At 38.8% G+C, this 13,918-nt stretch overlaps 1 protein-coding gene across 2 annotated transcripts in view; it reads left to right on the forward strand.

The window, feature by feature from the left end:
* The window catches only part of UPP2 (uridine phosphorylase 2), a 42,203-nt gene extending 31,116 nt beyond the window's left edge, over positions 1 to 11,087 (forward strand). The window contains exons 7-8 of one of the 2 annotated variants that reach the window (XM_040229126.1): positions 6,749 to 6,900; positions 8,523 to 11,087. In XM_040229126.1, the coding sequence (XP_040085060.1) occupies positions 6,749 to 6,900 (152 nt within the window). In that variant the 3' untranslated portion in view covers positions 8,523 to 11,087. Of the gene's footprint in view, positions 1 to 6,748; positions 8,009 to 8,522 lie in introns of those variants that run through there. The other variant, XM_040229125.1, reaches the window with a different exon arrangement.
* The last annotated feature ends 2,831 nt before the right edge of the window (positions 11,088 to 13,918 follow it).

A 13,918-nucleotide genomic window follows, 5' to 3' on the forward strand; every position in this document is an offset into this window, starting at 1 on the left:
GCTCTAGTTCCTGCCCTCTGCTGTGTTTTCTGTTTTCTGCTGCTATTGAAGCTGTTGGTAGCTGATTTCAGCCTGCCAATAGCTGTCTTCCTGACCACTGATGCAGCCTTTTCCTTAAGCAGATCCCTTCTGGGCCACCAACATTCATACTAAAGGTTGTATCTGTAAGTATGTAATTCTGTAGTTCTTGGGGGAATTTCTGTCCAAATTTCTTTTTGGTGACAGGGACTCTTTATTTCCCTCAGACACCACTGTTTCCAAAGATGAATTCTTGGTACAGGAAGATTAACCCCTGGAAGGTCAACCACCAAGGACACAGACCAAAACCCCATGCCTATGATTCTGCCACGTTCCCATCTTTCATCCCCACTTCATTATCTCCTACCCTGAATGCAGTGAAGCTTGGAAAAGCTCTGTATGAGCTGGAAGAGCTTCATTTGGGGAAGGGCTGTGAGAGCCTTCACAAATGGCTGCTTTAACATACTTATCAGTGAGGTTATATACCAATGGTAACACTGGTGGAGAAGGCAATGGCACCCCACTCCAGTACTCTTACCTGGAAAATCCCATGGACAGAGGAGCCTGGAAGGCTGCAGTCCATGGCATTACTAAGAGTCTGACATGACTGAGCGACTTCACTTTCACTTTTCACTTTCATGCATTGGGGAAGGAAATGGCAACCCACTCCAGGCTGGAGAATGCCTGGAGAATGCCTGGAGAATCCCAGGGATGAGGGAGCCTGGTGGGCTGCCGTCTATGGAGTCACACAGAGTCGGACACGACTGAAGTGACTTAGCAGCAGCAGCAGCAGCAAGCAACACTGGAAAATATGTTTCATCTGGCACCAAGAGCTCAAGACTCCCAGGCCTATTCCCACTCCCCCTCCATCTTGCTCCCACTGTCAGCAAAGACCCATTCCCCATGTGTCTCCAAACAACCTTCTCTAATGGCCTTTTTTGTTCCTTTAGTAGTACCAGATGACTGGCTTCATACTAAGGTGATGATGCCTAATGGTTTCAGCTTATAAATAATATTTTATTTAAACAAGAGTCTTCTACAGAATCATTGTTCTCAGAGGAGTCACTCACTGAGTATGAACTAGTGCGAAAACAGATCTTTCTGCATTCACCAGGACAAGGAGGTCCTGAGACCCAACGGACTAGCACTTCTTATCTTTACGATTCACGTAAGATCTCACTTACATTAAGGGATATAATTCTCACTTCATCAGGGGCATTTTGCATGACTACCTAAACTACTCACTCCCATTCATTCTACTTACCCACTCATTCACTTTTTCTACATCATTTCTCTGTATCGTATTTACTACTATACCAAACTACATTTCTTGTTTCTTTATATATTAACTTACATATAATTTTGCATGTATTAATACATGAAGATACATATTTAGCATCTCTCTCCATTACAATGTAAGTAGTACAAGAACATGAATGCTGTTTGTCATTTTCTTGCTATATCTTTAGCACTTAGAATAATATCTCTATATGGTCTTTCAATAAATATTTGCTAAATGAATAAAAAGAATGACTACTCAACCTCTATAGCCCATAGAAGATAGCTATAACAAAGTCAACTGGTTCCTTATTCAGCTACATTTATTGCTCAGGATTATCTAAAGGACTCTGGAATGCCTCATACTCGTCCCAGTAGGAAGTGGCAAAACCTTATAAATTTAAGCATCCTTTTGCTATAAGGTTCATATAATACTTCTATATCTCCTAATATCTGATAGATGGACAAACTACTTGAAATGGAGCCATGGATACCTCTGTTGTTATCCTGATCTCGTTCATTATGCTGAAAAAGAATAGTGGGAGTCCATTGTTGCTTTAGCAAAGATTTAAGTGAGGGAAATAGTGGTCTTCACAAAATTATTCTACCTTGAAAGGCTGAACCTTCAGAACCATGTAAACCCACTGGACAATGCTATATAAATATATTCATCTATGGTTCTATAATATGCATACATCTTTCCATCTCTTAAAACAAAATCTACTTTAATTAAAACCCCTAACATTCTGGTTAAAGATTCTGGTTTTGCACTGGGAACTTGTGATAAGTATGTTCAGTTTTTATCCATCTTTAAAAGACAGTGCTGGCTGCCTTTTGACACATGCTTGCTTGCACAACAATATATGAAACCTAGTATTTATCTAAGATTAGGTTCACTTAAATCTTTGTCTTTAGTTTTTGGCAGCACTCACAGTGGTTTTTCTTTAGGGTAAAGGAAGAATTCACTGTTATTTCTTTTGACATATACTGGGAACTTTGGGGATAAATTCAGTCTTCATAATATTACTTTACTACAGTCTGATGAAAGGGAGCAGAATCCTGACTCTAATTCCATATTATATTCATCTGCTGATTCAAGAAATGAAGGCTACTGGGCTCTGGGAACTGCAGGATGATCATTGATAGAGTAAACAAGATATTACAACAAGGATTAAAGATTATATTCAGTCTGGAGCTGGAGAATTTCTTAACTCAAAAATGGGAAAACTGAGGTTTTAAATTATTATTATACAAAAGCAAAAGGTGACCCATTGCAGTTCTTCACCCTCACAGTATCTGCTGAGAGATACTGTGGCTCAGAGTGGCTAACAACTTTCCCAAGTTCTCACACTAAATAAGAAGTAGCTGAACTGGAACTGGAATTGACTTCTCTCTGACTTGAGGCCCCATGCACCATGCCCTGCTGTGTCTTCCTGGCAGCCTCCGATGGATACACAAGGTTCAGAGTCTCTATTCACAGGAAACAAAAAAATAAGTGCAGATTTTTCTATTTTATATGTTGTGAGCAGATAGTTGTGCTACTTCAGAAAGTAAAGCCCCTAAAGGCTAATCATATATCAAGATAGTGTTGAAATCAAGTAAAGCATCACGTTGATACTTATTCAGTTGTAAGTATAGATATTATTTTACCAAGAAAATAAGTCAGTGTATTTGGGAAACCAGACATAAATGATAAGTAATTCATTTATTATGCTTATAAAGGTAAAATTTTTAAAAATTGTTTCTTCTTGTTTTGCTGGTTTTTACATATTTTTAATGAAAGTCAGTGTCTAGAATTTTGTTTGATTCATTTTAATTCTACTCTCCTGTCCTCTATCCTACTTCTGCCTGCCTTCTGCCAACACACTCATCCATTAGAGAATGATTTGGATCCATGGATCCAACTTTTTGTGTGATAGCATTATCCGTGACCTGCCTCTCTCCATCTGTGACCCCAGTGAAGAATTCTCCCTGCTGGAGCCCCCAACCCCAGCACAGCAGGTTCCATCCTCTGCCCATCCTGACACAGCTCTGCTTGGAGGTCCAGCATCAAACAGAAGCCCAAGTTCCCAAGGTTGAACCTGGATCTCCAGGAGATGACAGCATGGTCCTCACACCAAGATAATGTGAGACACAGATGCTGAAGGTGTGGGCTTGGGCGAGACCTTTGAGGTCCAACCTGTTCCTTTCTCAGAGAATAAGACTCAGAGAGTAAAAAGTGACCTGTCAAAGGAAACACAGATAGATCAAAACGATGATGGACTAGCCCTGATAGCTCCTGCCTCTTTGCTCTCAGTTTCTATACTACTCCATAAGGTGTAAAAGAGTAACATATTTATCTATTGACAGATTACCTATACTTTCCCTATTGTTTGAAAAGGCATGAGCAGTGGCTTTCAATAAAAGATGAATGTATAAATAATTTAAGCAAAAGTAAAGAGAATAAGAGGCGTGTAGTTAAGGGAGTGAATGGGATGTTCTCAATAGAAAGAGCTACCTGGAAGGGCAATACTAAATACAAATAGTCTGTTTCCTAGAAGCCAAGTTGAAAATGGAGACTCTTTGAGTAATACAGCACTCATTATCTTGTAAAATAAAGCATTTGAGGTTTGTCATAAAACTTTATTCACATATGTTAAACATAAGTGATCAGCTGTATTACATTGACAGTGTCTTTAGTAACACTTTCATAAAAGATATGTGACAATTTTTGATAGAGTTAATACTAAATCTTGGTTCTAATCCAGCATTTCTTTGGGAATCTAAAGTGCTAGGGTGCAGGTATGAACATTTGTTTTCATTTGATTTAATTAGGGATAAAGTTTAAAGTCTTTAAGGCAATAGTTGTCAAATATCAATGTGCAAATAATTTAACTGATAATTGTTTTTTTAATAAAATACAGCTTAACTGTCCTTTTTTACTCTTCACTCCTAATTCTGTAAGTCTGCTGTTGCTGCTGCTAAGTCGCTTCAGTCATGTCCAACTTTGTGCTACCCTATAGATGGCAGCCCACCAGGCTCCCCTGTCCCTGGGATTCTCCCGGCAAGAATACTGGAATGGGTTGCCATTTCATTCTTCAATGCATGCATGCATGCTAAGTTGCTTCAGTCGTGTCTAACTCTGTGCTACCCCTTGGACAGCGGCCCACCAGGCTCCTCTCTCTACGGGATTCTCCAGGCAAGAATACCAGAGTGGGTTGCTATTTCCTTCTCTAATATACAAATACTAGATTGGCCAAAATGTTTGTTCAGGTTTTCCCATAATATATGGAAAAATCCAAATGAACGTTTTGACCAACCCAATATTTTATGTGTATATGCACACATGTATTTTTTTGAAGAGAGGTTCCAGTTACAGCTTTTGTCAGGGGGGAAAAAATTAACAATCAAAGAGTTGAGAATCACTGGGAGTTCTGGTGCAGCTCTGAGTGGATTGAGCTCCATGTTGACACTGGTGTGTTCCCATCCCATTGCTGCCTGAGGTCACTTAGCTGACAACCTCCTTGGTGACAGCTAGGTAACTAAATGTCCCTCCACAGGAGCCATCCTCCCTGCCCAATATGAGGATTATAGTAGCAAAACTGTCAGGCTTAATTCTGAAAAATTGTTTTGGGTAAGTTGGTCCCTTTTAATTGCTTGTGGAAATTGTAATTTTAGATGACAAGATTATTACAAGCTGCTTGAAAATTGGTCTGTCAGCATCAAGAAAACCCCACTGAGATCAAGTGACCTGTTCTTGTCCCTCTTTGGCACTATACCCACGAAATCACCGGAGAAGACATTTAGTAAAGTCAGCTCTTGCTCCTTGACAAGCACGAGTTTCCTTTTATCCCTCTGCCAAGTGAAGGATTAGAGAAGGACTTTCATCTTATCCCTGCTACCACCAGCCCATGTCAGCCTTCACAGGCTAGCTGATCATTAGCTTAAAAAGCTGAGGAAGTTTCTAGCCCTTCCGTTTGCTTGTTTACCTGTTGGGCCAAGTTGCTTTACAACCGGATGATTTTTGAATAACTAGGGTCCTAGGTGATGAAATATTTGACTCGGTTCCAGTTGGATATTTTCATTGCTTTTCACAGTTCACTGAACAGGAGAGTCAGTCTGACTAGTAGGTCAGGACAGGCCTGCCTTATGGTTTGCCGTGTGCCAGCTCGGTAGAGGAGGGATGGGAGGAAAAGGAGTCTTCTCAGCAGTTTACGAAGTGGGGAGTTGATTGGCTATTTACTAGCTGTGTCTTCCTGGGCCTTTTGACCTCCCTAATTCCTCATTTCATCAATTATCAAAAGATACTAAGAATAATAGCTAGCTTATGGCACAGCAATGAGGTCTAAATGGTATCGTAAATACCCAGCATATAGCAAGAGCTAAACCAAACAAAAAAGATAGCACCTATTATAGTTACAGTCTATTTTTCCTTTTCAAATCCAGAAGTCTGAGATAGCAGAGAAGTCAAAGAAATAAATATCACATTCATACCCAACTTTATCTTTATGACCTCAAAGCTTGTGAAGGTAGCTACATCTAATCCCAGATCCACTGAAATCCTTCTTTAATGATGCAGATGAACATAGAGATTATGATACTGCTTTCAATTCAAAGTGATTGTCACTGATTTTAGTGTATGTAACCATATTCCTTGAAATCAAAGATTTCATGTGAAACTGGCAATAAAAAATTTGTAGGGTACCCAGTGTTTCTCTCGAGTTCTTGATGGAACAAACCAAGATGTTGCCTTTATGGTGACTTATCAAAAATGAAACTTTCATTTTTTAGAAAAGAAAGATGCTTGTTCTTTCCTCTTAGTTTTCCAGCTATCACAAGATTTTGTCCTCATTCTTTAGAAACCAAATGCTAATAAATGTGCTACTTCATGGAGCTGATTCTTGTTTAAACATATTGTTTCATTTTTTTCTCAAATTTCAAAAGTGTCAGGACTTGCCTTTAAGGCTATTTCCTGAGGTTAGCGTTCCTATCTCTTCTCTGGTTACTTCCCTTTTCAGCAGGCACACTCAAACATTGGATCAAGGAGTAAAATGTCATCTCAGGAAAAATGGCTAGCTCTCTAGTTATATCCTCAAGAAAGAAAAGCCTGCTCTAAGAACTGGAAATGGGATAGAAAGCTGGAGGTTTGTGTATCTTGAATGGCAAAGATCCTTTCTCGTTCTTGTCTTGAATACAAAGATTTTCTGAGCCTTAATCTAACCAGTTGTAGGGGAAAGGAGAAGGGAGAGTGCTAAAAACGATTTCAATTAATTTATTTAGATGGGGTGTTTGACGGGAGTCCACAGAAACATGAATCATAATACAGGAGTCTAGAGGGTTCAGTGGGCTGCGTTCAAATGACAGGGAAAACAACACAAAGCCCATGTTTGAGGGACACGGGGAGTGTCCGGTTAATGTTTCTATAAGAAAGATAAACCCATTTGCTCAGGAATGGTCTTGTTTACGTTTCCAGCTGCTGTGGTCTGCGTGACACTTCTCAACAGACTTGAATGTGACCAGATCAACTCTCCCCATGATGTTCTCGTGGAGTACCAGAAACGGCCTCAGCTCCTAATCTCCAAATTCATTAAACAGCGGCTTGGATTACGTGACCAGACATCATAGGTGGGCAGCTCAATCCTTCTCTGCAAATTCACAGTTCCAGTCATGATGCTGAAGGCATATATTATTTGTGACATTTTTGTATAGTTCTCATCCACATGGTAAAATCATAATTGAATGATTTTATAAAACCTTTTCTCTTAAAAACGAATTTGTTGAAAAGAATTTAATAACTTACATTAAATTAAGTTCAAATTTCATTTTAAAATGAGTTAGCTAAGTCAGTCTAATAATTAAAATTGTAAAACTGTATTGTGACATTTGGAGTTTCATATGCAGCATTAATTAAGTTCACATCAAAATAGATCAACCACTTGTAGATTCAGTTATCCATCACTCTGCTTCTGAAATCAATCCAGAAATTCATGTTAGGATGTTGTCAGGCACTTCTAGGTGTTGGACAAGTGACAGAAATTGATCATGCACATTCAAAATATTTACAGAAAAAAAATGTCAGTGTAATGCAAGTCTCTATGAAAAAGCTACTCATAGGGAAATAGGATCATACTTCTTTTTTTTGTCCCCTGCAGGATTTTAGTGCACCACAGAATAGGATTAGAGGCTGAGGTTTGCCCATGTTTGTGATTTTATCACAAGCTGTAACAACTCTAGATCACACATTAATTTTCAGATGAAAACCTTTGGAAATGCAAAGAAAGATCTTCATTTTTCTTCCAAAATCACACATGATTAAACTATTTTCTAACAAATTTTTCTTTTAAGGAAATGCATTTCAAAAGGGCTGTATTTTTAAATTTTCATTTCAATATTAACCTCATAGGCTGAGGAATAATAACAACTGAATTTAGACTTGAGTTCAAGATGTTAAAGTCATCCTTTTGAGTGACTTTGAAGTGGTCTTGCCTGCACCCTGCCCCGCCTATTCAGTTTGACCCTCTGGCAGGCATGGTGTCACTTGGAGGGTGTACCATGCTTTGTATGAGTTGATGCTGCCTGGTGCGGGCAGTTCTTCTAAAGATGATACACTTAGGAGTTGGGAGGCATGGATGGAGGATGCGTGGAGGATGGCTTACAATCTTGAATAGTATGTAATGTTATATACATATATTTATATTGTTGTGGCTCAAATAAAGTTTAATCCCAACCATGATAGAGATTTTTTTGCCTACTATAATCAATGACAACAAATAATCCCCAGAGAGGAACATCAGTCTGGAAACATTTTTGGTAACAGTTATGCTTGGAGTGTTTTTAAAGCACAATGGCAACCCACTCCTGTAATCTTGCCTGGAAAATCCCATGGACGGAGGGGCCCGGTGGACTGCACTCCATGGGGTCGCTAGGAGTCGGACACAACTGAGCGTCTTCACTTTCACTTTCACTTTCATGCATTGGAGAAGGAAATGGCAACCCACTCCAGTGTTCTTGCCTGGAGAATCCCAGGGACGGGGGAGCCTGGTGGGCTGCTGTCTCTGGAATTGCACAGAGTTGGACATGATTGAAGTGATTTAGCAGCAGCAGCAGCAGCAGCATGCTTGGAGTGTTTTTAAAGCCATCCCAATGATTGGCCATCAAATACCATGATTAGAACTAAAAGTAAGGTAGAATGACATTATAGTTATTAGGTGGGGTTTTCACTGTGTTTCATTTGGTTTTTTTTTCAGACAAAGTGGAAAGTACTTTAGAGTGTTCTCCATAACCCTTCAATTTGAACTTTTATCTGTCTGTTCCTAGAAAATCTTACTTTCCTTTATATTGAGAGAAGAAGAGGTTATGGGTGGCGGGGAGAGAGAGAGAATTAAATACAGTTAATCCTCCTTTCAGCTCCTATGTGGGGTGTGTATATGTGTGCACACATGCCAGAAATCTAGGAAACCTTTTTGATGATTCTGCCTCCTCATCCAATCAATCACCATGCCTATTAATTGATTCTAAGACATTTTTCCAAACTGTGCTCCAATGAAAAGCCTTCCCTGTCCTCAAACCAGATTCCTCCCAGCCTCACCCATAGCTTCCCACAGCACCCTCTACAGCTTCTTTAAAGTATTCATGACAGCTTGCAGTTGTGTTGAGATTTGGGTCTTTAATTTTAGTGTTTAGTCTATAAGATTCATGAGGACAAACACTACATTTGTCTTATTCACTGCTGTATCCCAAGCACCCAAAAAGTGCCTATCTCATTCTAGGTGCTTCATTTAAGTGAAGAATGTATTCTCTGCGAACATTTCCCTTATAAACTCTCACTAAAATGCCTCATCTTTGCAAAATCCATCCTCTCCTTCTTCAATCCCTTGTCAGCTCAGCTCTCCCTGGCTTCCTCCCATGACATCCCACTTTGTGAGGGGGAAAGTTCTCTGTATCATCAATGTAGAGTTGGGGTGATGTTTCTTGTTTTCTCCTATAGCACGTGACTCCCCTCTGTCAAAGTCAAACCCCAAATTCACCCTCTTTAGGAAGGCCTCCAAGCTTAATTCCCCTTGATTCATCATAGCTAGTTCCTTAGAGAGATATCAATGTGTTCTCATTTATAGGCTGTTTTGAGAACAACTGTGCTTTTATGTTAACTTGAGTAATGGATGCCCAGCTTCATTTGGGAGGCTCATGTTTCCTTTCTACCCTTTGACTGCCATGGAGTGTTATCTACTGCAGGCATTCAGCCACTACTCACCTGTGCCTGCCCTAAGTCTAGGAACCACCTCTTCACCTCACCCGTAACCTCACCTTCTGCACACTCATTCAGTCTTGCTGTCCTAAAAGTCTGTTCAAGAAACAGTTAGACTTGCAAAAATTCCTCTGATTATTTCTATTTATCAGTGTTTCCATGCATTTTTGGTATGTTTTTCCTTTGTTCATTCATTTGTTATAAATCCATATCGCTCCTTTTTCCCCAGAAGAATAAGAGACAATTTATAAGGAAAAATTTAAGTACATCAAGATAGTATAAACTAGACATAAGTGGGGGGGGTGGAGAAAAAGGGAAGGGAAGGGAAGGGCCACCACTGGCACAAATCTTGACGCGAATACCACAATGTGTTGCATACAGCCCATGCAGTGGCAGACAGTAGGTCCTGAATTGGCTCTGGGTTGCCCAGCAGTTCCTTCATAAAGAGAAAAAATTTACAGCACCTCTGAGATAAAATGTGAACTAATCATCAGAAGAACAACTAGTCATGATTCCAGGAGGTTCGAGTGGAGTGGAGTGGTGAGTGAGGGAGGTGGGGAGAGGGAGAGGTGTGTACGTCAATGCCTTCACTCCAGGTGGCTCTCAACACTGGTGCACGTTGGGAAACCAGAAAAGCCTTCAAAAAACACTGTTTGGGGCCCCACCTCAAACCAGCTAAATGGGAATCTCTCAGAGTGAGATTGGGAAGCCCCATTTTAATAATTTCCCCTGATGATGTACAGCCTGGGTCAAAAGACACTGATTTAAAAGAACAAATAGTCTGTGAATCTAGCAGGCACTCCTCCAGCTGAACTTCTAGAAGTCTTTTGATGATGACTTCATTGGAAGAGTTATATACAGATCAAGCTCTTTTACTTGATTCTTATTCCTCAACAGGAACAGTATCCTTTTGTTCTAATATTTTCAAGTGTACAATATGATGATTTGATAATACATACATTCTGAAATGATTACCACAGTCAAGTTAATTAACATATCCATCATCTCACATAGTTATATGCATTAGCCAAGCTATGGAAACAGCATGTGTGTCTGTTGACTGACGAATGGACAAAGAAAATGTGTTATATATATGTGTGTAATATATACGTATATATATACACAATGGAATATTGTTTAGCCACAGAAGAGGGGGAATCCTGCCATTTGTAACAACATGGATGAAACTGGAGGGCATTATACCAATAAAATAAACCAGACAGAGAAAGACATATACTGTATGGTATTGCTTATATGTAGAATCCCCAAAACAATCAGATTCATAGAAACAGAGAAGAGAATGGTGGTTACCAAGAGCTGGAGCAGGAAAAGGGGAGATGTTGGTCTAAGTGGTCAAAGGGTACAAATTTCTAGTCATAAGATGAATGAGTTTTGAGAATCTGACATGCAGTATGGTGACTCTAGTTTAACATTGTATTATATACTTGAAATTTACTAAAAGAGTAGTTTTTTAGCATTCTCACCAAAAAAAAACAATATATTAACCATTTTATATCCCCAGCAATGTGCACAGTGCCTAACACATAATAAAGGTGGATTAATTATACATATTTTCTATATCTATATATATATTACTATCGATTCAAATTTTGTGTTCCCCTCACCTAATTCTTATGTTGCAGCTCTCACCCTATATTGTGGCTATGTTTAGAGATGGGGCCTATAAGGACTTAGGTTCAATGTGGTCACAGGATGGGGCCCTAATCTGATAGAATTATTGTTCTTATCAGAAGGGACACCAGAGAGTTCACTGTCTTTCTCTCTCTGTACATATGTACTGAGAAAGGTCCATGTGAGGATGCAGTGAGAAGATGGCCATCTGCAAGCCAGGAAGAGAGCTCTCAACTGATATGGAATCAGCTGAAATCCTGATCTGGAACTCCTAGCTTCCAGAACTATGAGAAAACAAACTTCTGTTATATTTATTTAATCACTCAGTCCTGGTTATTTTGTTATGGCACCCACAGCTAAGGTATATATCATATATATGAATCACATGTGTATACATATACATATATGTGTGTATGTACACACATGTATACGCATATGTATACATATATATAATATATATGCACACATATATATAATATATATGTATACACATGTAATTCATATATATGATATATATCTTAGCTGTGGGTGCCATAACAAAATAACCAAGGACTGAGTGACAGGGAGGCCTGGTGTGCTGCAATTCATGAGGTCGTGAAGAGTCGGACATGACTGAGCGACTGAACTGAACTGAACTGAACTGACATATATGTATGTATATATAACCCTGTAAACAAACAAACAAAAAACATGATCAATTGATCAGTTAATGCAAATACATAGCTGACTGCCTGTCAACTTAATTTTGCCTGAATATTATCCCCTGAGCAACCTTTCAGAATAACATGTGTATATTATTCAGCGCAGTTTTCTATGTGAGATCTTTACCAGCCAGTTCAGCTCCTCTGCTCCACGTTTCACTGCCAAATACACTAAACAACTGACACACAATGCAATCTTAGTAAATCTCAACCTTTGGTCCAAAATATACTTAGTAAGTTTTCCTGTCTTATTTTTATACAGTTATAGAATAGTTATAGAATGTTCGTAAGTGCTCTGCACTATGTAGGTACTTAACAAGGACTAAAAGCTATCACCTTCAGAAATACAACAAAGTGCGTTTAAGTTTTATATCCTTCTTTTAAAAACATAGCTGTTAACATTTGGATCCATTTACAAGACCGTTGATAGCAATCTATGGACCAGCTCCACAGAAAAAGGCATTTTCATGCATGTAACTCTGAGTTTGCATATAATTCATGGGTTTGCACACCTTCCTCAGGCTGTCATGGCAGGATACCTGCACCCCCTGCCACAGGCCACAGTCCTTCTGGGTGACCCTAGTTAGAGTGCTGTCCTTGATGTTCTGGTTATCGCTCCCCTCCAGCCACCTCACTTCAGTGCTGGTAACAGCTGTTCGGGCTACACCACCTTTATTATTCCCTAAATCCTGCTCACCCTTTTGTAAATAGTTCAGTAAATTCTCTGTTTCCTAGTTTAATTGTGCCATCTGGTTCCTGCTGGGGCCCATTAATACAGCCTCCAAGATACATCTGGGGACCCAGAACCATTTGGAAAAAGTGTAAGAAGCTAAAGTCATTCTATATGCAGATCTTTCTATTATAATGTTGTGTGTTTTTACTGCAAAACAGAAGTTAGTATTTTTCTTCTTAACTGGTAGAGTACTTTAAAAAATATATAACCGTCTCTTCAAGACTGCATATTTGTATTTAAAATTCTCCTGGAACTCTCCAGGACTTGTAGCTTGAAAAACAGAATGCTCAACTTACATTTTCTTAGCTGGCTGCTGGGCATCCCATGTATGATAGAACTGAAAGCTTGAGTAAAAGACAGATAAATGGCTTCTATTGCTTGCCTCCAAGCTACATGTTTCGTCATCCTGTCATGGAAGGAAATTAAAATTGTCTGACATACTGAGCTTCATAAAGCCACACTGTTCCTCTCCAGGATCCTGTGTGCCTCTAGATGTCTATACCACAAGTAGATTTTTTTTTGGATTTGATCTACAATTTTCATCTCAGGATTAAAACTTAAGCAAACTTAATCCTTAGTTATTAGAGTCTCTCTTTAACCCTTTAAAAAATAAACTATACAACCATTTCATTCATCAGTCCACCTGGACTTTCTCTACCTCTTAATAATCCTAAAATTTTGGCCAGTGGGTCTACCATCCAATGTCTCCTAAGATGAATAACTGAAGATACTTATAATTTGCAACCTGCTTCATTATTTACTTCTTAAGGGTTCTCCTCATTTCTTATTTGCTTTTTCAATCCTTCTAAATAGGTGTTACTCAATATAGAATCAGCTTAACATTTATTTTTCTAAAAACTGAGCAATTTCCACTTGAGAACAAAAGCTCACCGTTAAATCACTTTTTCCCCTGAAATTTTAAATGTTATTTAAAAATTATTTTTATAAGTATAGTTTAAAAAATCATCAGGCAAACAACCTAGAAACCAGTATCATCTAGTTTGTATAGAATTAGTAAAAAATTACCTCCAAAAGGTAGTAATTTAAGATCATGTCCATTTATTTTCTAAATTTCCAAAGTTTCTTAGAAAATCTGTTACTCTCTACAGTAGCTTAGTCATTAACATTGTGAAGCACTGGGTGTATTCCAGAGTTACAGAAATCATTTGAATAATCTGATTTTGGCCCCTCCTCTGTTAGAAAAGGAAGTACAGATCTTTAAAAATCTGGTTTCTTGCTTTTACTTTCATATGAGTTTACTTTTTCATCTGAGTTTACGGACATTTGCATTTGAATTTTCTCCTAACATTGTAACCAACAAAAACCAATGAT

Source organism: Oryx dammah, unplaced genomic scaffold (assembly GCF_014754425.2).
Source record: "Oryx dammah isolate SB20612 unplaced genomic scaffold, SCBI_Odam_1.1 HiC_scaffold_27, whole genome shotgun sequence".
NCBI lineage: Eukaryota > Metazoa > Chordata > Mammalia > Artiodactyla > Bovidae > Oryx > Oryx dammah.